This window comes from Lactuca saligna, chromosome 8, assembly GCF_052625555.1.
Source record: "Lactuca saligna cultivar CGN05327 chromosome 8, ASM5262555v1, whole genome shotgun sequence".
NCBI lineage: Eukaryota > Viridiplantae > Streptophyta > Magnoliopsida > Asterales > Asteraceae > Lactuca > Lactuca saligna.
The window spans coordinates 35,701,010-35,728,691 of NC_136424.1; the positions used below are offsets into that span (position 1 = coordinate 35,701,010).

General features: G+C 33.1%; 2 protein-coding genes across 2 annotated transcripts; both read left to right on the plus strand.

Moving 5' to 3' along the window:
* The first annotated feature begins 10,356 nt into the window (after positions 1-10,356).
* LOC145011924 (wall-associated receptor kinase 2-like) lies at positions 10,357-12,966 on the plus strand. Its single transcript, XM_078970668.1, has 3 exons — positions 10,357-11,224; positions 11,320-11,481; positions 11,585-12,966. Exons 1-3 carry the CDS (start codon positions 10,369-10,371, stop codon positions 12,796-12,798), a joined length of 2,232 nt encoding a protein of 743 aa, XP_078826794.1. The 5' UTR covers positions 10,357-10,368; the 3' UTR covers positions 12,799-12,966.
* Positions 12,967-21,331: 8,365 nt separating this feature from the next.
* LOC145009551 (uncharacterized) lies at positions 21,332-22,135 on the plus strand. The gene is made up of 2 exons (XM_078968228.1): positions 21,332-21,917; positions 21,987-22,135. The coding sequence occupies exons 1-2, from the start codon at positions 21,332-21,334 to the stop codon at positions 22,133-22,135; spliced, it is 735 nt and encodes a 244-aa protein (XP_078824354.1).
* Positions 22,136-27,682: the final 5,547 nt, after the last annotated feature.

Consider the following 27,682-nt stretch of genomic DNA (forward strand, 5'->3'; position numbering starts at 1 on the left):
GATTATATGGTTGTTTTTCTGTGGTGTTGAGTCTCAACATTAATTATATGGTTTTTTTTTTGTTATGTGTTGATGTTTGATTTGGATTTTTCCATCTTTGGTGTGAATAGGGTTGTTTAACATTTTGTTTTTTTCTTATGTTTTGTGTTATGTTGCAAGAAGATGCAAAAACTCTTGACAACAAGGCTACAAACATACATAGTATGTTTGAGGTGTATATGTTTTTTTATGCCTAAATTGCAATTCATTTGGTGACAAGTGATGTGTTATTTATATCGATTCTGATTTGGGTTATTATAATTTTAGATTTGGTTTTGATTGGCTAAGTTTACAATCTTTTGATTTAGTTCCACTTAATTGGTATTTAATTGTTTACTTTTAGGGATTTAATAGAGGCTTTTGAACAATGTCAGTAACAGTTAGAAGTTAAGTTTTGATGTAAGCCCTTTGAACAATGTCACTAACAGTAAATTATTGGGTGTAAGCATGGATATATGGTCTTTATGTATGCAAATTCATATTATTTGATTACTAATGGACAAAGTAAGTTATAATGTTCAAATTAAAGTTTTATATAAAGAAAATGATCAAACTCTGTTTGGTAGAAAACTCAACAGAACAATCTAAAACAATCTTTATTGGTATGCACTTATAGAGCAAATAAAAATGAAAATGATTGTTATGACTTATATCCAGTAAGTTTAAATATTTTCTTACAATTTCATGTTTTCAGGTTCTAAGTCAAGTTGCTCTTGATTTGTAATGTCCCATATTATGAGGATAAAATTTTCATTTTTAATATAATCAAACACTCAATTATCCTTTATTTAACATTTAAAAAGTACTTCAAAACAAAACAATTATCAGAGTACATTCCAAAAATCAAAACTTTGCTGAAAACATGGGTGTATGCGGTGCAATCAAGTTGGACCCTTACCTTTCGAACCAGAAAAACCTAAAACCATAAACAATAATTGTAAGCACAAAGCTTAATGAGTTACCCAAATACCACATACCATACATAACATACGAGCAAACATAACATGCATATTTAACATTCAATAGGAGGTGCTATGTGCCAACCATAGTCTTGCCATTATGCCATGAGTCATATCATGGTCTTTACTTGCTAAGTTGGGGACCAAAACCCTGGGTCTTATAGATAAGTGCTAGGAGCCACCTCCTGGTCTTCCACTCAAGCATCACAAAGACAACTAATATATAATCTACATCTACTTATCTACTTAACTGCTAGAGTCCAAATTCTGGTCTTGCATACAGATCCACCAGGATCCACCTCCTGGTCTTCCTATAATACATAAACCAAATGGGCCAACATTGGTGCCTTCGACCATAGTATAGCGAGGAGACTCACCTCAATCGACAAACAAATCCCACAACTGCTGCAGGTGCTACGAACCGGCTCCACGAACTGAATCAAACAACTAAAGCATACTTTAATAATTAACCAGGACTATACCCCAAGCACTAGGTCCAAAAACGGTCCAACTAACTAGGCCCACAAATGGCCCAATCTTATTGGGTTCACTAAGGCCCAAAACCACAATTCTAGGCCCAACAAGGCAAGCCCATTAAATAAAAACAACCCTTGAATGAAAATCCCCACTTCAAAGAAATAATCCCAAAAACTCGATCCACGCCTAAGAACAAAGTCCCAAAGTCCAAAAAGGTCTGAAACTATAAACTGCATGTTGGTCGCGTACGCTTGGTGTACACTCAATGACTTGGGACGGAGGCAAAATCCAATACACGGGGCGTACTATACATTACGTGCAACATAATGGCGTCCTACTAAAAATCTCATTTCTGACCTAACGCATTAAGCACTTAGCCCACAAACTTTAGCAACCTTTCAAATTAAGTCCTTAACTTGTAAAGTTGGCAACTTTACTCATTTGTATGTCTTAATGGGACCCAAAATACGATTTTATCCATCAAGTTTCACAACAAAGGCTCAAACTCATGCATGATCCAATATCCACAATAAAGATAGCATGATTGTTCTATTATGTGTGTTATATAGGTGATTATATAGGAATTGATGTGCATGATTGTTCTAAGATCGCCTATAATCGTACCTTAAAGCATAGTGTTGTAAGTTCTTTTCTAATCTCATCATCTTTTTAGATCTACAGATGCTCTGTTTTTAATTATTGTTTTATAATCGAATTTGTTCTTGCCACAATACATAATTCTTTTTCTTTTTTTTATCTTAACTTATTACCTTTATAAGCATGTGATAACGATTGAACATGGAATTTACATACCATCAAATTTCAACTATGCATAGAGGTAGCAACTTATGTTATACATTAATTTTTTTTTTCATACATGAACATGTCATAAAAACATGCAAAGGAAAATAATTATGTTTCATTCCGACATCATAACACTTGACTAAGTTAAAAGGTTACCTAATTACCTAAGCGAGACACTTTTTGTAAATATGAAAATAAAAGTACGATGGTTATAACAGGAATCTACCTATTGTTGGTGATTTTAGTGTCACCATGTCATTTTAAGTAACTAGAACTAACATGTGAGTTAAGGGGCTTCATAATTTGTACTATAATATATGTACGGGGTTGTGTGGAGTGTACGCATGTGTAAGATCGAATTAGAAGCCGGTTCGACGACTAGTCGCGGGTCCGGGGGTAGCGCCCTTGGGTCAGGGGTTTCCAAAGGGGCAGCACCCCATTGGCGAAGTCTAGGGGAAGCGCCCCTAGCAGGGTCCAAGGAGCAGAGTCCCTGGCTAGGGTCCCGTTTTTCATATGGGGTAGAGCCCCAAAACCTCACCGAATTTTACATATGGGAACATAATGGAAAATTCAATTTCTTAAGGGTGGTTATGGTAAACTAACAAAACTCATTAGTTTTGGTAACCCTAAATCCTCATTAAATCCGGATTATCATGACTTGCTTCCAAAGCAACTAATGACGGCCCAACCCTAATGAAACCCTAATCTCATTTAATATATAAACAGTTCTTCCTCTTCAGAAGTGGGTTACGAAACTTAAGCTCTCGTTTTTTATCATACTTTCACAGAATCCTCTAGCATATTGGCTTACGATTTTTGTGCCTAGAATCGTAAGTGTCCACTTGGATTATCCTAGACTGAATTTTTTATTACCCAGATATATGGTAAAAATATCAGTTCGGAAAGTTATATCACGATCCAAGTTGGTATCCAAATCTCTATCACAAACCCTATAATTTCCCTACACCTATTTGAAGTATAAATTACAAAAAGATATAAATGAATGTACGGTTGTAAACGCCAACGGGGGTTATTTTGTATATAACTATCATAAATTAATGCTGAAAATGTAAAGAACATGTTATCCGATTGTATTTGTGTTTTTATATGAGAAAACTTTAATCAGTCTTATATAACCAGGGTCGGCTCTACATTATGAAAAATTAAGCAAGGGCTTAAGGTCTCCAATTCTAAAGGTCCCCTAATTTCAAAGTTTATTCTGTTATACATATGTATATATACGTATTTTTGGAGATATAAAGACAAGTTGAAGCTTGACTTGGTGGTAAAAGCATTGGTTTATAAAACTAAAGGTCTCAAGTTTAAAACTTTTTGCTTACTTAAAAAGCCCCAATTCTAAACTAAATTAGTTGAGCCGCCCTTGTATATAATAATAATATTTTAATTTACAGGAATTTGTTTATGTATGTTTTTCGGCCTTATGTTTAGTAAATTACATTTTGATTTCTATAGTTATTAATTTTAAAAACTAGATTAATTACATTTTAGCCCTATAGTTTTTAAAATTTTTAATATTGTATTTTTTAAAGTTCTTAATTCTAAAATGAAAGAGATTAATTACAGTTTTTGCATATATGGTTTTTAATTTAGAAAACTAGTGTAGGTGCCCATGCTTTGCATGGGTTGGATGTGAATTACTAAGCAAAATCATACAATGCAATTTTAATGCAAAAAAAAAATGAAAACTATAATCAGCAAGAATCCAATAAGATTAAAAGGCAAAAGCCAAAAAAATTGGTCCCTTAAAAATGATATATTTTAATTTTCAACAATATTTTTATACAAAAACCTAATTCTTGGAAGAAATACATCACTTGAGAACATATGTAGAAGTCAATCACCATCTCATACTCTGATTCAAGAAACTTTACCTTCCTGTCCATTTATGTTATTCCCTCCTCAAATCAATCATCAATCAATAATTCAAATTATATTAACAAACTGAAACATCTTGATTGAGCCAAATAAATAGCAGCATCCTTATCAAAATCAAGCTTAAGTCAAAAGAAAGTTTACATTTCAAAATTCCAGTGTTTTAAAAAGTCCTAAAATAAAAGTAGGATGTTGTAATTGCTTGTGTTTGAAAGTATGCTTCTTTAAAAAGAACAATGATAAATAAGAAAGTGATTAAAATGGAGATATGGTGTGGGTAGAAAATATCATCCTCTTTAATTTGTGGATGCTTTTACCAGATTTTGTAATAATTGAACAAATTCAAGCATGCGTGTACATAAGATACACAACAATATTTCCTTGTTCAGTAAAGAATGTGAGTAGGGTAAGAAAGAATAATAGTGTTACAGTGTAAAAAAGGAAATGGAATGAGTTATTAGTTATCATATTTCATAATCATGTTTGCTTCGTTAAAAACGTAGTTATATTGCCATACAACTCATTAAACCAATACCAAATTCCATTAAAATAAGCAAAGAGAAATTTCAGTTTCATATTAAAAGGTGTAAGAATGTTAAAATTACAGGTTTGTACTAAAATCTACAAAAGAAAAAGAAATACTCCCTCCGTCCCATTTTTATTGTCCACAGACAAAAAACACAAAGTTTAAGAAAACAATAATTACTGATTACTTTAATCAGTAAAATGACATTTATACCCTTTTTTTTAAATCTTACATTACTTTCTTTTAAAATTCTAGATTTTTAATTACTCTATATACAATAAAAACTTTGCAGTAAAATATTTACTCAACAAAAGTAATATTCCTATTTTAAAAATTTTGTTTTTTTTTTGGTAAACAAATGGAGGTAAAAGTGCCGCCATGTTTTAATGTTAAAATGATCTAAATTTTTGACTATTCCGTATAAGAATTTTAATCGTCAACTTTTTTTCAATCACTTTTAAATTTCATATTCTTATGGTGGCAAATATGCCGCCATAACTACGTACATAACAATAAATTTGGCTGTATTTATTTGCATCTAAGAGTTCCTAATACACCATATTCAACTTTATTCTCATTTCACACTTAAATTTCATATGGAGCATTCCACAAATCCACTCACTAAAAAAAACACTACCATTGCACAACGTCAAGCTATATTCCAAGTCTTATTGCAAGAAAGTTTGGATGGACGATTAAAGAAAGGTTCCGCAAGTGAAGTAGCTTCACTATTCTCGGTTTCTAAACGGACCGTTAGTCGTATTTGGCGTCAAGGTAAAAATCAAGTTGACCAAGGATTACCGGTTGATTTATCTTCAAACATGTCAATGGTTGTCGGGCGGAAAAGGATACAAATAAATTTGAATCAAGTTTCAGAAATTCCGTTACGTCGTCGATCCAATATACGATCTCTTGCAAAATCTTTAAATGTTTCAAAATAAACTATGCATAGACGGATTAAGGAAGGTGTGCTTCGACCGCATACAAATGCCATCAAGCCGACTCTAACTCATGAGAATAAAAGAGCAAGGTTAGAATTTTGTTTATCAAAGATTACGTTGTCATCATTATTTAGTCCACTTCCTACATTCTATGATATGTTTAACGTTGTCCATATTGATGAGAAATGGTTTTACATGTCAAAACCATCAAAACGTTACTATCTAGTCCCCGGTGAGGATGAACCATTAAGAACATGCAAAAGCAAAAAATTTATCACAAAGGTTATGTTTCTAGCGGCGGTAGCAAGACCGATATTTGATTCATCGGGCAACGAAGTTTTTTCGGGAAAAATAGGTATCTATCCATTTACAACATTGGAACCCGCTAAACGTTCAAGCAAAAACCATGTTGCGGGAACATTGGAGACAAAGCCTATTCTATCGGTAAAAAAAGAGATAACAAAGTCATGGTTGATAGAAAAAGTTCTACCGGATATTAGAGCTAAATGGCCGCGAGGTCATACGGGTCCCATATTTATTCAACAAGACAACGCAAAGCCCCATGTTGATGTTAATGATAGCGAGTTTCTTGAAGCGGCATCTCGAGATGGGTTTGATATTCGACTTTGTTTTCAGCCCCCAAATAGCCCGGATTTGAATGTGTTAGACCTTGGATTTTTTCGGGCAATACAATCACTTCAAGAACAAGAGGCTTTGCGTACAATTGATGAATTGGTTGATGCGGTTCAAACATCTTTTGAAAGAATGCAATCGCAACAACTTAACAATGTTTTTTTAACTCTACAAACATGCATGAAAGAGATCATGAAGATTCAAGGTGGCAACAACTATCATGTACCGCATATTGGTAAAAATAGGTTAGAACGACAAGATAACTTGCCACTCCAAATTGAGTGTGATCAGAGTTTAATAGATGATGCTATAATGTTTTTGAACCATTAAAAAATTGCTTATCAAAAGTTTTTGTAAAAAACACTTCACTGTGTTTTGATTTTGTTGTAATGAAAACGTAAAGATATTTCTCTTTTGGAATTGAAGCTCACTAATTTATTGCCACTTTATCTTTTGTTTTCGTAAAGTACATATTATAATTTATTCTTATTTTCCTTCTCAAAAATTAGAATATTAAAGATATGATAGATGACTCAAATAAAGGGTAAAATTGTAAAAGTGCACATTTATTTTTAGCAATGACAATAATTTTGGGACAACTAGAAATAGGAAGGTAGACAATAAAAATGGGACGGAGGGAGTACCTTTTTAAAAGCATTTGAAATCCTAACAGGCATCACCAAATCCTCCTTATCAACTTTTTTTAAAAGCAATAACCATGTAAATCAATAACAAACATCAATTTTCCTCTTAAATAGATAACATTTCAATTACTCAATATATTAGGACACATATAGCAACTTTCAGTAACTTTTAGTAATAGGGGTAAAAGATCATGAGTCATATATCAGGAGTTCAGAACCTTACACGTGCAAATCGTTTACCATCTTTAGCCACATCTAAATTGAAAACCTTAGATCAAAACCACACAACAATATCAGTCCCATATTAAAGTGTACAAAATAGATTTAAACAATCATCCCGTAAGTAAAAAAAAACATTACTTTAACAAATAACAGGCAGTATAAATGTGCAATTTCCATTTGATCTTTGAGTTGTACTTTAGTTGTAAGGTCTTCTATAACTTCAAAAAATCTCATTACACAACACATCTGTCATGCATTTCATCAAACAGTTACCGTGCATAACAACAAAACTGATACCTGTAAATTATTGGGTGTAGTAGGGAAGCTATGTCATTGTTGTGTTCAAACCGAACCAGAAGCATCGGGACGAAACTGATCCCCTTGTAATTGTTGTGTATGAGCTGAACCAATTCAAATGTTCCATTGCAAAACTGTATGGTAACATTCTTTACTGATAAAAGAACGCACAAACCTGCATTGTCTTTGTCATCAGCTGATGATGATTTTACAAAGGCAAATGAAAAAAAAAATGACTGAAGCAATAGGAACCAAAGTCGATCGGGGTATGCACCAGAAATCGCTAAGAGGTATCAACGATTGAGGAGTAAGCGGAAAACCTTATTTAACCTCAAATTAATCGGTTTGTACTGGAAAAATGCAGAGATCGTGAGAGAGCTGTAGTTAACCTGACAGCCGAAATCGAAGAACACACGTTGTACTCAGGTTCGCTTTCTTTCTGTGCCTTTTTCATCCCAATTGTTTAGAGATAGAGACGGTAATCTGGAATATCACTTTTGTGGGTTCATCGTCTTACTGAGGAATTCCGAAGTTGCTAATGGAACTACCAGTCCAGTACGATCGGGGGGAATTATTCATACGTCATCATCGGAGGGGCGAGGTGGAAATCGGTCGATGGGTCGCAGATTCTCAAACGATTTGCAGAGGTAATCGGCCTCTATGCAGGGCAATGGGAAAGGTGAAACTAAAATACATACGACGGAGGAAGATGAAAGGAATAAAGCGGTGAGAAAAGGTCTGTGCGGCGATGGGATTGTGAGAAGAAACCGGAAGAATCGTTGCCCATTTTGTACTTTAAGCCGGAAGCCAAACATAAAAACAAAAGCAGCCGGTAAAAAAATGAACCAGCCGATAAATAGATAAAAACCAGACCAAAATTTTTATCCTGGTTAAAAAGACACTGTTCATAAGAACATTGAGATTTAATTGTATATATAATAACATTTTTAATCATTGTAGTTTTTAATTCTAAAATTGTAGTATTAGAAAGAATGAGTAAATTACAATTTGGCCCCTATGATTTGTACTTTTATGAACTTTAAGTCAAATTTTTTGAAATGGTTGGCAAAAAATGTATTCATGGTCCCTGAGGGTGTTGCAGACTCAAACCTCCTCTGTTAAATCTCTCCAAAAAAACTATTTTAGCCTCACTTTTTTCTTTTTCTAATTTTAGTTTTTTATTATAATTTTTTTTTTTTTTTTTATAATTAGGTTATCACTTTTATTTGCATTTACATATCTCAATTATACAAATTATACGGTCCATCAACACTTGTACAATAAAATTTGGATATAGTCAGCATATGAAAGCTAGTTGGGCTTTAGTACATTACGAATCTCACGAAGCGGTAGACCCAATTTCAAGTCAAGTAATTACGTGTGCGGTTCAAAAGTTACTATCTCAATTCTCAAGGATCATTGACTATAAGTTTGTAGACTATTCAACATCAATTGACTTTTTCTAATTAAAAGACTTTAAGGACCATTCAAGTTATATAATATATAACTTGTAGACTATTCTGCATCAACTGGCATTCATAAATGGTAATTATTACCATTGTTCTCGAATCAGAGGAAAGGTTCTTAGACAGAAGAGACAAATATGATCAAGTTTTAAGATTGTATAGCTAAAATGCCTTTGGGTTTATGCATATTCTATTCATCTTCTAAAGGTGTCTTTAAGGTGTCTTTCGTGCCGTATATCATTTGCATTATAATAAATTAAGGTGACCCAATACTTTAACTATAGTCTATTTGTTATTAGAGAAATCAAATATCCTCATAGTTTTCTTTCTATTACTTTTCTACATAGTTAATATTATGACATTAATCATATTTAATAAAATTAATAATTTTTTTATTACACTATTCATAATCTAAAAATGATAAGAGAATAGATAGGAAGAAAAACAACTTCAAACAACAACAGTAAAAACAAAAAATATTAATACTGATAAATTTATACATTAGAGTATCCATAATTGTAAGTTTAATGAGAGAGTTGAATAAGGTTGCAAATTTATATCTCATCAATAGATAAACTATATTATTGTGAGATGACACATTGATATTTAGTGAATTTGTAATTCAATGATCATTGAATTCTTCAATAGAAAAAATAAAAGTTTTTAATTCTTAAATTTATATTATAAATTATATTTTGTAACATTCTATTGAACTCTGTAAAGTTTAATGCATTATAAGAAAAAAAATATATAGAGTTATATGGATTATATAAAAATGATGTGGCAATCCATTGAACTTTATGGAGTTCAATATATTTTGAATGCCCTTAATTTTTTTAATAATGACAACAACATAGTAAGAACATCCTATCACAAAACATATATCTATGTTTATATACAAAATAACACATATATTCTTTTAGTTACTATGTTATTTTCAAAACAAGACGCAACTATAATACTTAGTTAATTTATTCAGTCAATTTCTAATAATATGGTATGAAAACTAGTTAAATAAATGGGACAAATGTAAAACTGTATATTATTAATAAATATCATAGTTAATATTATATTTTTTTTAAAGTCCTGGTAGATGATACTTTAATTATAAATTTTAAATATACTAATTGTAATATTTATTGCAAACCTTTCAAAATTTATTTGAAAAAACAGGTGTGATCTATTACTCATCTTCACTATAAACGTTTTGTATTTGGAGGGATGCCGTCATATTGGAGGCTTGCAAGTTCAAAGATTTATTAAAACATATTATTACATTTTACTTTTTAAGAAGGCTCGTGGCAGGTTTCAGAAAACTTAGTAATACTAGGCAAACATACAAAGACCTTTTCAAGAAAATTCAACTAGTTGTTAGATGGGACTACGTCTTCATGTGAATGTACATATAAGAACTCTTGATCATTATCTCCAATCAATATCGAAATCACAAACACACAGAAAGCAACAATGCATTTAAAGATACTAATAGTAGTAGCAGCTACGGCAGCTTTGGGAGCAGCATATGCACAAGACGAGTCACATTGTGAAAAGTCGTGTGGCAATGTGACTATTATGTTCCCTTTTGGTTCGGGTGAGGGATGCTACTACAATTCTGATTTCCTTGTTACTTGTAACAAATCATCATCCGGTGAGCAAACACTTTTCCTTGGACTACCCAAAAATGATGTTGTCATAACAAATATGTCAACGGACACAAGTGAGATGGAGATTATGATGTTTGTAGCGAGTGATTGCTACAACATCTCTGGTCCAACTTATAGGAGGCGTGCATCTTTGATATTGGCAGTTACAGACAGGGATTTTCAGGTCTCAACCAAGAACAAGTTTATTGCCATTGGTTGTGACACGCATGCATATTTTAATGGAACAAGGGGGAATGTGTCTGTTGGCACTGGTTGCATTTCTAGATGTGGTAGCAACAAGCTTGTTACAAATGGATCTTGCTCGGGTGTTGGGTGTTGTGAAGTAGCAGTGCCAGAAGGAATGAACTCTTTTCGCATGAGTCTAAGCAGCTATAATAACCATACAAATATAACTGACTTCAACCCTTGTAGCTATGGCTTTTTTGTACAAGAAGGGAAGTTCAGTTTTTCTACCACTAATTTGCTTAATTTTCAAAGCCGAAAGGTGCCTATGTTACTTGACTGGGGAATTGGAAACTCGACTTGTGACATAGCAAAAAAGGACGTGGATAAATTCTTATGCAGGGAAAACAGCATATGTGATAAAACTTATAAAGGTCGTGGTTATCGTTGTATTTGTAGTGAAGGCTATGAAGGCAATCCTTATGTTCGCTGCAACAGTAAGTGATATTCCATATTTTTCTTGTTTCTTTCCGCTATATTCCAATCCTTGCAGCATCAGTACTGTTTGACCCTAATGAAATGTACTCTACAGATGTTGATGAGTGTCAAAAAGAAGATCACGGTTGCGTACATATATGCAATGATGAACCAGGAAACTATACATGTAAATGCCGAAAAGGTTATTCTGGAGATGGAAGGAAAGATGGAACAGGCTGCACTGCAGATCAATCAATGCTTATAAAGATTTCAGTAGGTAAGTAAAGTGGCAATATTATCCTTTCATGTTGAGCTAGCTCCTACTACAACAACTTAAATCATTAATTGTGGTATATAAATTAAAGTTTTTCTTGTTGCAGGTTCCTCATTTGCTGCCATCGTTCTGATTGTGTTTGTTAATTGGTTGTATTTCGGACTCAAGAAACGTAAACTTATGATCCTTAGAGAAAAATTCTTCAAGAAAAATGGTGGAATCCTGTTGCAACAACGGATTTCTGGGGATGGTGGATCTAATGATCAAGCAAAAGTCTTTACTGTAGAAGAGCTTAAGAGGGCAACCAACAACTATCATGATAACAGGATTATTGGTAAGGGTGGCTATGGCACAGTTTATAAAGGAGTGCTATCAGATAGCAGAACAGTTGCCATAAAGAAGTCCAAACTAGCCGATCAAAACGATACCCAGATAGAGCAATTTATCAACGAAGTGATCATCCTTTCTCAAATTAATCACAGAAATGTGGTGAAGCTGATTGGATGTTGCCTGGAATCAGAGGTCCCATTATTGGTTTATGAATTCATTTCAAATGGCACACTCTCTGATCATATCCACAACAAAGGCAAGTCGTCTGCTATTACATGGGACATCAGACTTAGAATAGCAACAGAAACAGCTGAAGCCCTTTCCTACTTACACTCTGCTGCATCAGTCCCAGTCATCCATCGAGATGTCAAGCCAACGAACATTCTCTTGGATGATAGTTTTGAAGCAAAAGTAGCTGATTTTGGAGCATCGAGGCTAGTTCCTATGGATCAAATAGAGCTGGAGACAATGGTGCAAGGAACACTAGGCTACTTAGATCCTGAATATATGCAGACGAATCAGCTGACAGATAAGAGTGATGTTTACAGTTTCGGGGTAGTGTTGGTGGAACTGATGACTGGAAAAAAAGCTCTTAGCTTTGATAGGCCAGAGGAAGAGAGGAACCTAGCCATGCATTTTCTATCTTCTTTGAAACAGGGACGACTCTTTCAGATTCTTGATGAACAGCTGCAGAAAGATGATGATCCTAACGAGATCATCAAAGTCGCAACACTTGCAGCAAGATGCTTACATGTTCAAGGAGATGAAAGGCCTACCATGAAGGAAGTAGCTATGGAGCTGGAAGGAATATTGGCATCATTGATACAAAAGCATCCGTGGGTGCAAAGTACTTCGAATGAATACGAAGCTGAGTATTTGCTTAAAGGACCAACTGATGACTACGAATGCACAGAGGGGGCAACTGGAAGTTCGAGTACATTTGATAGCATGAGCAAGCTTACAATATTACCTATTGCTAGTGGCAGGTAACAGTAGATACTTTGTATCTTCAAGATTGTACTCTAATTTTTTTTTGTTTTTGATTAATCTATATATGTATGTTTTATTATTATTTTCTTTTGAAATAGCGGAAATTGAACTACCATATGCATGGGTAGATTGTGTATTCTCTATTTCTATACCATTCATAAACATTTTGACATAAGACCGGACGGTCTAGGTCCAACATGAAGGACCACAAAATCAACTGACAATATGTTAAAGGTTTAATCTTGACAGATTATTCAAGTTTATTTTAGTATTTGTTTTATTTACTAAATTAAATAAATGGTAGTGGGTCTTGAGTCGAATGGATGATGTAGACCAAGTAGTTTGTAGTTTGGGACATTTACAAGGTTTGGTGATCGAGAGCAAGAAAAAAGGACACGTGGTTTGTTCTTTTTTTATTGGGTTGAGCTCCATAAAAAGCTTTTTAGGCTGAGGAGTGGTGTGACACTCTTTCTTTTTACCGTATTTTTTTACAACACCCAAGGGGTGGATAGCACTGGAAGAGGGAAAGAAAGAAGAGATAGATAGAGAGATAAAGGAAGAGAGATAGAAAGGGAGCGCTTCCAATTGTTACCGTACTCTCCAAACTGCACTTTGAAACCGCAGGGAGGGGACGGTATTTCAGTGTCATATCAGCTGAAACCGCACCCCACACCCTCCAGTCTTAGGGGTGGGTTAAAAGAAGATCTTATTTGGCTAATTAGACAACCATAATGATTATCTACTTTATTAAAAAAAAGTTAAATAATATTTTATAATAGTTATTAACAATATATATATATATATATATATATATATATATATATATATATATATATTAATATTATACTCTCATCTTTTTTTAACAAACATATATCTCATTTCTTATAGTATAATTTTTTGCTTTTTAACTTATTAATTTGCTTTAAAAAGATAAAAGGTTATATAATTAAAATAATAAAGTATATTATTCATAAAATCATGAAAGTTCATGTTTATATTAATTAAATATTGTTTTGTTTACAACATAAATTAGTTTACACCTCATTTCAAAAAAAAACACCATGATTTTATCTTTTCGGCATGATAAATATTATGATTTAGTTTATACCCATTATATATATATATATATATATATATATATATATATATATATATATATATATATATATATATATATATATATATATATATATATTAGTTGCGTACCCGCGCAAAGCAGCGGGTGGGCATTAATTCTTTTCGGTTATTAGTTTCTTTGCGATTTTAATTTTTATTTCGAAATTACGTGATTGTTTCGGAGATTTGAATGGATAGTTTTCTTTTTGTGGATGGTGAATAATTTTTTTTCTTTCAAAAAACATGGCATATTACAAACGTATTGTGGTGGAATCAAATACTTTATGTTCAACGAATAGTTTCGGATAACAATAGAAATATAATTTATTTTTCTTTAGGAATATATTTATGTTGATATGTTGGGTGAAATAGACCTTTTAAATATGGTTTTACAATTACAATATTAGCTATAATATACGTTTTAATTTTCATTTATAACATCAATTGAGGACTCTTCAAAAAACATATGTAAATTTCATAATTTTTATCAACATGTGCATAAACATAGTAACAAAGCACATACAATACATACAACACACACAACACAAAATGCACATACAACACACAGACACAACTCATCTTTTGAATATAAAATGCTACCTGCATCAGTAAATACACGTATTTTTAGTTGCAATGCACTTAATAGTAACGTACTTACAAATTCTTACTCATGATAGCACTACACATCGGTTTATTTACCAATAATAGCATTTTTTTCACAAGTAAAATACATTGCTCATATCGGGTAAAATGAAGTATATTGTTATTTTTGGTAGTCAGTCAAAATTTGGTTGCCTATTTATATCCTCAATCATTTCTATCACCAGACATAACTATTTAAATTGACAGATTTATTTTTTCTTACATAATTTATTTATTTTTAGGACCAACACCATGACTTATCATTCGTTCCCTACACTTTGATTCAATCATATCTTGGCATAGTTCGTGTCATCTTTTATCACATAAAGATGGAAATTATCACATTTTATTACATAAATTTGGAAAAAAACCATCTTTTATCACAAAAAGTTTAAAATTTTCATTTATTCACATAAAGACATGAAAAATTCATATTTGATCACATAAAGACTAAAAAAATCATCGTTTACCACATTATTATGGAAAATTTTCATTTTCCACGATAAAATGGAAATTTTTCAGCTTTCATCACATAAAGATTAAAATATTCATCTCATTTGACATAAAATATGAACTAATTTCATCTTATAGCACATAAAGATGGGAAAAAAATCAGAGAAATTTACAAAAATAACCATTTACACTAATGATATTACAAAAATAACCAAAAAAAAAATCGAAATTACAAAAATAGCCACTAATTTCGCAGATGAGAAGGTCCCATCTGCGAAATGGGCTTCTCATCTGCGAAAGTACAAGTGCCTAAAGCACAACTGTGCTTTTAGTACTTGTACTTTCGCAGATGAGAAGGCCCATCTGCGAAATACCATCGATTTTCACTATAAAAACGTTTTTTTTTTCTTCATTTTTCACCTTTCTCTACACAAAAACTCTCTCTAACTTTTGGCTTATCTCGGAATTTTGGCTAGTTTTTGAAGAAAAGTGAGGATTATGTCAACAATCCCGCAAATATGGTTAGATCTTAACTCTTTTAATGTCAACAATCTCTTTATTTTATCATTTGTTGTATTATTTAGTGTTAAAAAAGGGTAATTTTGTTGTGTTTGATAGTTTTAATATTTGTTAGTATACTTGAAGTTTAAATGCAAGTAGAGACAAGTAGAGACTGCGTAGATAATGTTTACAATTTGTTATTTTTGTTATTTTTTAAGTTGTTATATAACCTGAAATCTTGTATATTCTAATCGTATAGTTGTTTATATAAAGTGCAAAATAGTCGTTTGTATATATATTTGTCGTATAGGTATAACATTTGTATAAGTTGAAAATTTGTGGTATATATATTGTTAGAAATTGTTTGTGTTTGTCGTATAAGTAAAACATTTGTATAAGTTGAAAATTTGTTGTATATATATTGTTAGAAATTGTTTGTGTTTGTCGTATAAGTAAAACATTTGTATAAGTTGAAAATTTGTTGTATATATATTGTTAGAAATTGTTTGTATTTGTCGTGTAAGTTGAAAATTTGTATAAAGTTGTCGTATAACTTGCAAAACTGTTAGTTTGTTTGTCGTTTTATTTTTAAATTTTTTTTTTGTTTATATGGTTATAAAATGTTAGTTTTAATTAGAAAGATAAAAATTGTTTATATATTTATCGTTTAACTTGAAAATATGTTTAATAAAATGTTTATATAATTATGTATGATATTGTTTTCTATCGTTAATATATTAGTTGTATAACTTGGAAAATTGTTTATATATGTGTATGTTATTGTTTTTTATCGGAAATATATATATATTAGTAATTAAGAAATTGTATTTGCAGTTCGTAATCATATATTTAAAAAAAATATATTTTTTAGTTATTTAATTTGTTTTTGTGTTTTTTCTGCAGCATGATTTTAGTTTAATAAATACGAAAGCCTTTGCGAACTTAAAAGGCTGTGGCGGTAACATATGGGAAGTATTTAAAGTTTTAGATGATGTCCGACGTGCTATTTTCAGAGATACCGTATTTGGTTATTTTATTGATGTCCCTCATTTACAAGGGGACGCATTATTGTTTCATAAAATATTCCTTCATCAGATCTGGCCGGATCCTGTTTTATATCCAGATGGAATAAAACGTTTATATTTTCGAGTAGGCAATACGAAAATGGTGTATGGGCCGGAAGAGTTTTGTTTGATTACCGGCTTCAATTTTGGGGAGTATCCAAAAAACATTGGGAGAAAAGGGTCAGAAAAATTAATAAGCAGTAAAAAAAGATGTTTACTGCGTGAACGGCTATTTCCGAACCATACTAATAGTTCGGTGAAAATCGGCGACCTGAAAAGATTAATTTTAAATCGAACATTCCTAGCACTTGACGATGTTGATGCGGTTAGAGTATGTTTGATATACATTTTGTGTGAATGTTTTTTGGGTAAAGAAGTTAACGATCGGGTGGCACAAAATTGGTTTTATTTGGCTGAGAATTTGGATCTCTGGAATAGGTATATTTTGTTTACGTTAAAAATTCTAATTTATTAAAGTTATAATTTATATAATAATCAATTTTGTTTTTTTGTTTTGTTAGCTTCGCTTGGGGTAGCTATCTCTGGGATTTTACCTATGTTGACCTTGAGGATACATGGAATAAGATACATAATAATTTATCGGTTTCTGAGGGTGGTAAAACTTTAAAGTACTCCGTCTCAGGATTTACGGCTCCAATAAAGGTATAAAAATTTTCTTATATTTAAATTGTTTTATTGTTATGTTTTTTATTTTAATTTTAACTTTTATTACTGTAATTGTAAAAAATTGTAGATATGGATATATGAGATGATTCCGGCTGTTCGTGCATGTGGATTTGCATTGAGAAAAAATAAAGACTTGTCTCGGATGAAACGATGGAGCGGAACAAAAATATTGAAATGGGTTGACGTGAACAAGATTTGGTCAAAGATGCAGGTTTAAAATTAATTCGTTTATTATTAATAAAGTTGATTATTATACTTTTATATGCATTTTTAATATGTTTAATTTTTTAGGCGGGGCTACTACCAAGACAAAACATGCTACCGGGTGATGATGAGATGACATCTTTTTATTATATGTCATTTCAAGAGTATGTATATGGTGAAGGGAAAGCAGTTCCATCCCCAGTACGGGACCATTTTAGGAGACAAGACGAATCTTCGTCTAGTATGTCGTCCAGTGGTTGCTCTCATGGTAGAGGTCGGGGCAGTGGGAAACACAAGCTAGACGAGGTGTTGAAACGGCTACATGCACTGGAGCAGCATGTGTTTATGAACCGACAACCTACAGAGGTTTTTGTTGAAGAAGTGAATAATGACCAATTTTGGAGCAACATTTTTTATGATGGTAGGACAGAGTCACAAAGAAATTATGATGAACAGGTTAGTTACACGCTACACTATTTATTAAATTTTATTAACATATATGAATACCTGTGTTCATATTTTATATTTGAAAAATATAGGTTGTACAAGATGAAGTGATGAATAAAAACAATACAACTGAAAATGTTTTTGGTGATACTCAAGACGAGAAGGTTGTTATAGATGTTACCTTTACGATTATAATAATTACTTTTTATTAAAGTGTCTTTTTTTATTGAGTAAAAAGTTATATTTTTAATGTAGGTGTTGGAGGAGAGGAATGAGTATGCGGGGAACAAATTTGATGATGATGTGTTTGATGTAAATGATTATAGTGGAGTTAAAGAGGTTATTATAGTTACATTAATATAAATATTTTGTTTATTTAGATATTATTGCTTATTAAAGTATGTGTATTTCGTTATTAAGTATAAAGTATTATTTTTAATGTAGGAGTGGGAGGAGAGGAATGACAATGCGGGGAACAAATTTGATGATGATGTGCCGGACGAAGACGAACTAATAATAACGGGAAATGTAGATTATTTTCATGATGACGATGATGACAAAGAAGTTACACCCGATAAACCGAGGAGTCGAAAACCATCACAATATTTGTGCCCTCCTTACACCGAGGTATTCGTTTTATTTATAAACCGATGATTTTATGTTTTTGTGAATTATATGAAAGATATAGATTTAAACATTTCAATATTGTTTTTAGTTGCACACGACACTGAAGCAAAAAAGAAGAACAAAAAAGAAGGTTGATATGAAATCAACAAGCCCCGTTCCTCCTCCAGTTTTTGGTGTTGCTCATGACTTCTCCATGTTGCGCCTGCAACCTTATGTAGCAGGCGATGAGGATGTCATCCAAAATTATGTATTGCATTCATATGATGTCCAGCATCGTTTGTTTAATTTCGTGTTAGATAGAGATTTTTGGAGCTCATTGTTTGGGCATACACACGACGGATGGTTGGAGTCAGCGGTAAATTAATTGTTAATTAATTCTTTTAAAAGTTAATTGTTTTTTAGTCAATAACAAAAGTATCATGTGTGCAGCATATAACCATTTGGTACCGACTGTTGATGGAGAGACGGTTTGAGAGCGACCGACATACAATAATGCCTCCAATTTTTTTTGTTTCTCATGCTTTGGAAGAAGGACAGGACTGGAGGGCGTTTATGGCTGGTATTGCTATGTACCCCAACTTCATGGTTGCTTGGTGGGATGTTGATACGGTAAACTTAATAGTTTATATTGAAAATAATATCGTTTTTTTGTTATGTTTTTGTTGTATTGTGATGTAAATAAACATAATTTTATTTTCTGATCCTTATACAGGTCTTATTGCCGATTCATTCATCCCCTAATCATTGGCTATTTGGGGAACTACGATTAGCGTCAATGGAAGTGCATATTTATGACAGTCTTGGTAGAGGTGCTTATGAAAAATTCCAATTTGAAGGAATCTTTTCCAAATTTGAACGTCGGGTGGCAAATTATTTGGATAAGATTAAGTATTGGGCCCGGAGGAACATCCCAAGGATTCCATTGAATATGCAATTCATTTATGAAGAAAACGTTCCCCAACAAAGTAGTCATTTGGGAGATTACGGTGTATTTCTTTGTATGTTTATGGAGCAATTGGTTTCAGGTAAACCAATACGTGTTCTTATTGACCCAAAGAACGCAGCTTTAGAGTTCCGTATCTGGATGGCAAAAATTATTTGGGGGTCTTGTCTTGGTCCTATGTAGTTGGATTATATAAATGTATATATAAATTAATGTTGGATTTCATTATTAGTTTACTTTTACAGTTTACTCAACGGACGGCAAAAAATATAACGTTACGACAATTACAACAAATTAATGACCTACTAATTACTTAACATTACATACAACATAAGAACGACTACAACATTTGTTTTAACGTTACAAATACAACAATTTATTGACCTAACAACTTCAAAACCATAAAAACAATATTGAAAAGCTTACAACTTGTAAACAAGAACTGCCAAGAACAACACCCAACTACAAACCAACGCTATCTTTAACTTCTTATTTTCTGATTGAAAGAGCTTATTAGAGTTAGCTACTTTAGCTATTACCATAGAAGATTGGTCCTTCTCTTCATCAACCCAACTGATAAACCCGCATTTTGGTCCCTGTTAAATTTAATATTCACAGTAAGAAAATAAATTTTTGTGATGTAAACACGATGGTTTAAATTTGAATGACGTTAACAACATGATACCAAATATGGGGAAGCGTAAAACAATCTTCCTGGGTTTTTAGATGTTCCCAAAATCCTAACGATACGTTCTCCTCCGCAATTGCAGTATGCCATTAGCCTTGTTTTTCTTATAAATAGGAGTTGCTTTGACTGATACAATTTTCATACTGAGTGACACCCTTTTATAGAAGAAATCATGTTACAGACAAATCTTTTTGACTATGAATTGAACTGGTTTGACTATGAATTCAAAAAGTTGAACTACGAAATCCAGACAAGTACATATGGTAGTATTGTCTTGTCAGTCAGTGAAATTTGACTATGAAATGAACTGGTTTGACTATGAATTCAAAAAGTTGAACTACAAAATCCAGACAAGTACATTCTGTAGTATTGTCTTGTCGGTCAGTGAAATTTGACTATGAAATGAACTGGTTTGACTATGAATTCAAAAAGTTGAACTACGAAATCCAGACAAGTACATTCTGTAGTATTGTCTTGTCAGCCAGTGAAATTTGACTATGAAATGAACTGGTTTGACTATGAATTCAAAAAGTTGAACTACGAAATCCAGACAAGTACGTTCTGTAGTATTGTCATGTCGGTCAGTGAAATTTGACTATGAAATGAACTGGTTTGACTATGAATTCAAAAAGTTGAACTACGAAATCCAGACAAGTACGTTCTGTAGTATTGTTATGTCGGTCAGTGAAATTTGACTATGAAATGAACTGGTTTGACTACGAATTTAAAAGGTTAAACTATGAATTGTGAACATTAGAGATACAATATTTTCTATTTATAATCTCATTTTATTGATATTGCATTTGTGTGATGATTGTAGAGCACTTTCATCGGTTTTGAAAATGAGTACTAACATCGGAAGCAGCTTTTCTCAACTACCAATTTTCTTGCATAACCTTCAACGAACAAATCCTAATACCTTCACAACCATCAAGAAAACCGATACCAACCGCTTTCAATTCTGTTTTGTGGCTTTAGGTTGCGTGGTATAACATACTAATTTTATTGAGTTATATAATATTTCATGGTAATGTATGTCGATTAGTTTTTACTCATCACTAATATGTGTTCGTTTTTATGTAGATTCGTACCTTCCTTAGGTGCATGATACTGCTGATATATGTGGGTTATTTACCCCTTATTGGGAGCTATCTGACAACAATGTACTTCGCAGTGGCTTTAGATGGAAATCATGAACCACTACTCTTAGCAATTGGTTTGGGAACCTTAGAGTGTGAAGAATCATGGAGATGGTTCATGATGAGGTTAAAAGATTGTTTAGGTGACGACATAGAGGTTGGTTTCATAAGCAACCTGTGTGATAAAATAGAATTTGGTGTTTATAGTGCCTACCCGGATTCCTATCATGGATATTGTCCTAAAGATATAGCTCGAAAGATATGTGACTGTGTGGGACATAACAGTACGGAAGTTGAATCGTTGTTTTGGAAGTCATGCAATGCATATAGCGTTGATGATTTTTACTTGTGTTTGGAAAGGTTGCAAACTGCATGTAGGAAATCACCTATCTTTTCCTTGCTTAAGAGTCCAATTTACTGGCTTGACGATATTCCGATTTCAAAATGGACACGAACATATTTCCCAAAAATACGCTACAATGTTAAATCGATTGACGTCCCTGAAATTTTGCAAATTATATCCAGACGTGAGTTTCCTATAACAACGATAATTGAGTTAATCACCATGTCGATACAATCAAAGTATGCTGAACGGGCCGACGTGGCGGGTAAGGGAGATTGTTTTATTTACTTTTTTTAATGTGTTATTATTTTTATTAAAATATCAAATTTTTCAGGGAGGTTATCTGGTGGGTTGACCCCTTACGTTGAGAGTAAAGTTCAAAAATGTGTCAGCAAGTCTTACAATTGGAATGCAAGACGTTTGTATAGGGATACATATCAAGTCGATGACAATTTTGCAACCACCAACGTACAACTTGAATGAAGGGTATGTAGTTGTGGTAAATGGCAAAAAAGCGGTATACCATGTGCCCACGCTATAGCATGTCTAACAACCCGTACATCTGAATCCATAAACAGATTGGTTGATTATAAGTTCACTAGTTATGTGGATCGACTTGCATATGGATCTGAGTTGGTGAATACTATACCATCACATGTGCATTGGGAAATACCAAATGAAACGGTGGTCCTGTTACCTCCCTCAATGCAGTAGTTATTCATGTAGCACCTTTATATTTTATGTAGTATTATGTATTAGTGTCGTGTTATGTATTAGTTATCCGTGAAACCTGTTTACATTTTATGTCGTATTATGTATTAGTTATTTATATACCTCATTCATATTTTATGACTTATTATGTATTAGTTATTTAATTTATGTCGTATTATGTATTGGCTTTTGAGGAAACAACACATATTAAAAGAAATGGACTTTTATTAAATAGTGATGCCTACATACATACAACAACAAGCAACTTAAATAGTGATGCCTAAGTGGGTAAACTCGCTACCATCATATTCAAAACGGTATAGTTCCAAAGCCACCTGTCGTAGAATGTCTTCATCCGTATTTGCATGTTCATTATCCAACTCGTTGTAAATACGTTGAAATTCTTTCACCTTCATTTTCAAATCCAGAAACTTGGCTTTGACATCTTTTCTTCTTCGATATTGACTACGCCCCATTAAATGGTGAAACAAATGACAGACACGAGACCAAAATGATCCAGCACGAACTTGTGGGGGACCCGGTGGAAAATCCTCCTCTACAGTTATAATCCAAGCTTGAACCAAAGCGACCTCCTCTGCGTTCCTCCATGTATGTGGTGAGTCCATAATTGCAGGGAGGTAAGTAATACGAAACAACTACAACGCATATTAAAATCTATTTATAACGACTCCTTCATTTCCTGCTGCAATGGCTTGTCAATTCAAGCAGCAATGTATTGTGTTGTCATTCGACCGGGGATGACTTGTCAACTCAAACATTGCTCTGTTATGTTATTAGTATAGTACACTGCATTTGTCAGTTAATTTTGACTATGAAATGCAGACATATTAGAAGATTGGACTGCGATTTTGTGTAGAAACTACTATAAATTGACCTTATGTTACATAAATACTTTATTAAATAAACCAATACAGCTGTTCAAATATTGTTTTTTATATTCCACTCTCTTAGTTTCAATCAAAATGAGTTCTATATCATGGAGCAATGAAGAGTTCTTGGTTCTTACACATGCTTATATTCATGTGTACGAGACAAGCAAGTTGAACGATCCAATGTTTTGGACCCGTTTAACCAATATTTTCAATGCTGAAAACCAAAGGGCTACAAGAAACGATCGTGACGAACTAGACATCTTAGCAAGATGGTATGAAATGAAAACCGAAGTTCTATTATTCAACGATCTTTATACCAAAATTGACGACACCCGCTTAAATGCTACTGAGGAGGTTATCTTGGAAGCTGCTAAGGAGGAATACAAGTCATTAAGTAACGGGTTGGAATTCCAGTTTGAAGCCCCTTGGAATATTTTGAAATATATCCCGTTTGTTTAAAATCTATTTTAGTTTATTATTTGAGTACTAGGTTATTTTCATGTAGTAGGTTATTTTCATGTATTTTTTATGTATTTCGTATGTATTTCGTTTGTTTAAAATGTATTTTAGTTTATTATGTGAGCAACTCGTATGATTAACTTGAGTTAATAAATGATCATTGCATTAGTTATCACAATATATTAGAATACATTAGTAACAAGGATTCCATGAACCATTAAAAACATCACAACAATTACATGAAAAACAACGACATAATACGAACAAAGCATTAACGTAAAACACAAGTCCATGGGTTATTCTTAACACAAAATAGAGCCGTCTACTTGAAATATTGTTTATCTCTAACAACCTTCCAAACTTCCTCATATTCGAAGTCTCTGCCGTCATGCTGACAGATGTAAAATTCTGTTACCATTTCCAAGAACTCTTCTTTGTCACGATAACGAACATTGTTACGTTTCGCATAACCACATGCTCGATTGAACCATGTCACTTCTTCCTTTACATCCGTCCACTTAGTAACAACATCTGATTTTTCTCTTTTCTGCCCTTCTCCCATCTCATGGTTAAACAAAGATGTGATGCGACTCCATTCATCACCAATTAGGCAATGCGGGGGAGCAAGTAAAGATACACCATCCTTAACACTTAGCCAGCATCGTGTTAGAACTAACACCTCGTTTGTCGTCAATGGCCTTTCAGAATTGGAACCAGGTACTTCATTCGAAGAACTTGCTGCATTCGACGACATTTCTAATAATGGGAAATTTGTTTCGTTTAGGTGATTTGGGTGTTTGGTTTTTAGATCTTAAACATCTATTTATATAAGTAAATAGACTATGAATTAATACTATGACTACGAAATGGTTATATTTGGACTACGATTTTCAGCTTTATGCAGTGTTTTGTCATGTCAAACTGTAATTTATCTCTTGTCCCTTAAGGGCCCCACTGTTATGTACAGATTCGGTTGCAAAAGGATCGTTTGTTGTTTTTTTAAATAACATGTTGTAACTGTTAAAAAAAATCTGGAATACATAATAAGTTAACAACTCGTCATTACTCTTCATTTCAAGGATGTTTTATATCAAAATCAGCGTTATAGGTTTGTGAGCAACTCGCTGAACCACCAATATTAAATGCTATTTCTGGAGTAGAAATTATGTGACGTGCTCCGCTACCAAACGCCCTTCCAGTACAATTATTTCTCGTGTGTCCAATTTGACCACATGTAGAACACTCTTTTATAATTGGACCCTCGCCTTGGGATGGAATGTGGTCTGTGTTTCTTGGCCTGCCTGGCTGACGTTTATCCATTATTGGTGGCTTAACAATCATCAAATCATCGGGGATCTCCCATTCGGATGGCTTTGGCAGAGGGTTTATTGATTCCTCATATGTTTTCCTCAGTGTTTCGGTAAAGTAAACATTTAATGCATACCTCGAGCAGTCTTCGTAATTGTTCACTGTTAAACATCTTATGACATGACCACAAGGTATCCCATCAAGTTGCCAATGCCTACATGTACATGTCATATGTTTGAAATCAACAATCACATTTTGTGCCCCCTTTTTTACCTCGCATTTCGTATTTGAGATCATGCGAACATCCCATTTGCTAAAACTTTTCTTGTTCTCTTTTACAATTTCATCCGCTCAAGGAGTAAGAATTGTTGTTGCTTCCGCTAAAAAAAGAGCCAAAATGAAGAAGTTAAGATCAATAACATCAAAATTAATAAAACATTAATATTAAAAATTTACTTAATACCTGCAAATTTACGTCTTTGAAACCACCATTGTTGCATTGTAGCACGAAAAAAATCGATCAACATAAGTATTGACACCTTACGTGCGTGTCTAGATAATGCATTTATAGATTCCGCACTGTTGGACGACATAAGATTGTATCGGTTCCCTTTAAAATGTGCTCTGGACCAAGTTTCTGGATTTATACTTTTCAAATACTCCCATACTGGTTCTTTTGTCTTTTTCATAACATCCATGGCGGCATCAAAAGCATCAACTGTGTACGCCCTACACGCCTCCCAAAAAATTCCTTTAACCGTCTTACTCTTGCCGAATCTAGAGACTATGTTGAAATACAAATGGACACCACATATTCCATGATGAGCGTGAGGAAAAATGTTGGCAACGGATGTTGCTATAGATGGAGACCTATCAGATATAATTGTAAGCTCCTGCATATTTCCTATGCAATCACGTAGTTTTTGAAAAAACCATGTCCAAGAATCGGTACACTCATTTTTGCATATACCATATGCAACCGGTAATATTTGGTTTTGTCCATCCTTAGTAACTGCAAGTAACATGGTACCTTTGAACTCTCCCTTTAGGTGAGCTCCATCTACTACTAAGGTCGGTTTACAAAAATTGACAAAAGCGCGTACCTACAATACATTGTATATCTATTCAAATCCACCAAAATAAAAATTAAAAATTAATATAATATGATAATACTAACCGAGCAACCGAGTGCGACGTACAAAAACTCAAAGCGATCATCAACATCTGTTTTAATATGTGTGACAGTCCCGGATTATGTTTGGCCAACTTGTGACAATACGCCGGAAGTTTGGTAAAAGAATCCTCTTTCGAACCCCTTAACGACAACAATGCATATTGCTTCGCACGCCATGCCTGGTGGTATGAGATATTGATATTCAATTGAGCATTCATATCATTAACAATTTCTTTTCCCCGATAAACTCTACTATAGTCTTCAGCCAAAACATCAGCAACATATTCACCCAAAACATATTTGTTTGCTTGTCGATGATTAGGTTGCAACAATGTTGAAGAACATGTGTGTACATCAACAAATTTATTCACTTGGAAAAGACCATCAGAATTTTTAATTGCTTTTGCTCTTAGTAACCAAGAACATTTTTTCGAAACACACACAGCTTCATACCTTGATTTGGTGGATCTACTTGTCCTCGTCTGGAAACCTTCTCGAAGACATTTTTTACCAATATACCGCTTTAAAAGTTCTTTGTTCTTAAATATACTCTCACATTGAATCTTTTGAAGATTCATGTCTACCATCTGTGTTGGGATATCTTCATTAATATCAACTGGCCATGCTGGTACAGGGGGCATACCGTGAAAAAGGTTATCGGGAAACTTAGCTTTAACTTCATCACCCAACTCATCTCTATCGCAATTGCTTTGTAGTTCGCTTATATCTAAATATACATCACCAACATCAACATAATGCCCGTAAACATGATTTTTTTCATTTTTTTGACTTGAATTTTTTTTATTTTTAGTTTTATCTACCACACGCCTATTCATAAGTTTAACTTCTTATTCGGCAACATCATCACAACAACCACCCACATGATTAAGATATGCACCAACATCATCATCACCAACAGACTTGTAATTCTCAGGTTCCACATAGTGAATAGGTGAATAACTAACATTAACATTTTCAGCAACACTGTGAAACTGAGGTACAGTAGGAGTATTGAAAGTATCTATCGGATCGTTGCTCCCTTTATAACTGCATAAATTACCAACAACCTGGTTTCCAATTTCACCACCCCCATTAACCTCCTCAACTTCATCAACCACCACAAACACTTTCACAACCTTTCCTCCACTACATTTGATTACGTTTATCAACATTCTAACATCCATGTCTTCAACTATAGCTATATAATAATTTAATTCAGGATGGTGGAAACGAAGACTAATTTTATATTTGTCTAACAAACCAATTTTGCTTCTTACCAAATATACAAAATCACTATAACTAATATACTCAGAAAATATCAAAGCAAGTTCAGAAATACCTCCCTGTGGACATATGTATTCCAGATTAGTTCTATTAACTTGCCATCTCCCACCGGTTACAAGACAAACCATATATTCAATCATTTTTTGAGCAAATTGTAGAGAGAGTTCCTAAACAAATAACAACCAAAATGATATTTTTTCT

Coding starts and splice junctions, on each gene's coding strand:
- LOC145009551 (XM_078968228.1), top strand. CDS start 21,332: ATGTACTTCGCAGTGGCTTTAGATGGAAATCATGAACCACTACTCTTA. Junction 21,918..21,986: donor TGAACGGGCCGACGTGGCGG/GTAAGGGAGATT, acceptor CAAATTTTTCAG/GGAGGTTATCTGGTGGGTTG.
- LOC145011924 (XM_078970668.1), top strand. CDS start 10,369: ATGCATTTAAAGATACTAATAGTAGTAGCAGCTACGGCAGCTTTGGGA. Junction 11,225..11,319: donor TCCTTATGTTCGCTGCAACA/GTAAGTGATATT, acceptor TGTACTCTACAG/ATGTTGATGAGTGTCAAAAA. Junction 11,482..11,584: donor GCTTATAAAGATTTCAGTAG/GTAAGTAAAGTG, acceptor TTCTTGTTGCAG/GTTCCTCATTTGCTGCCATC.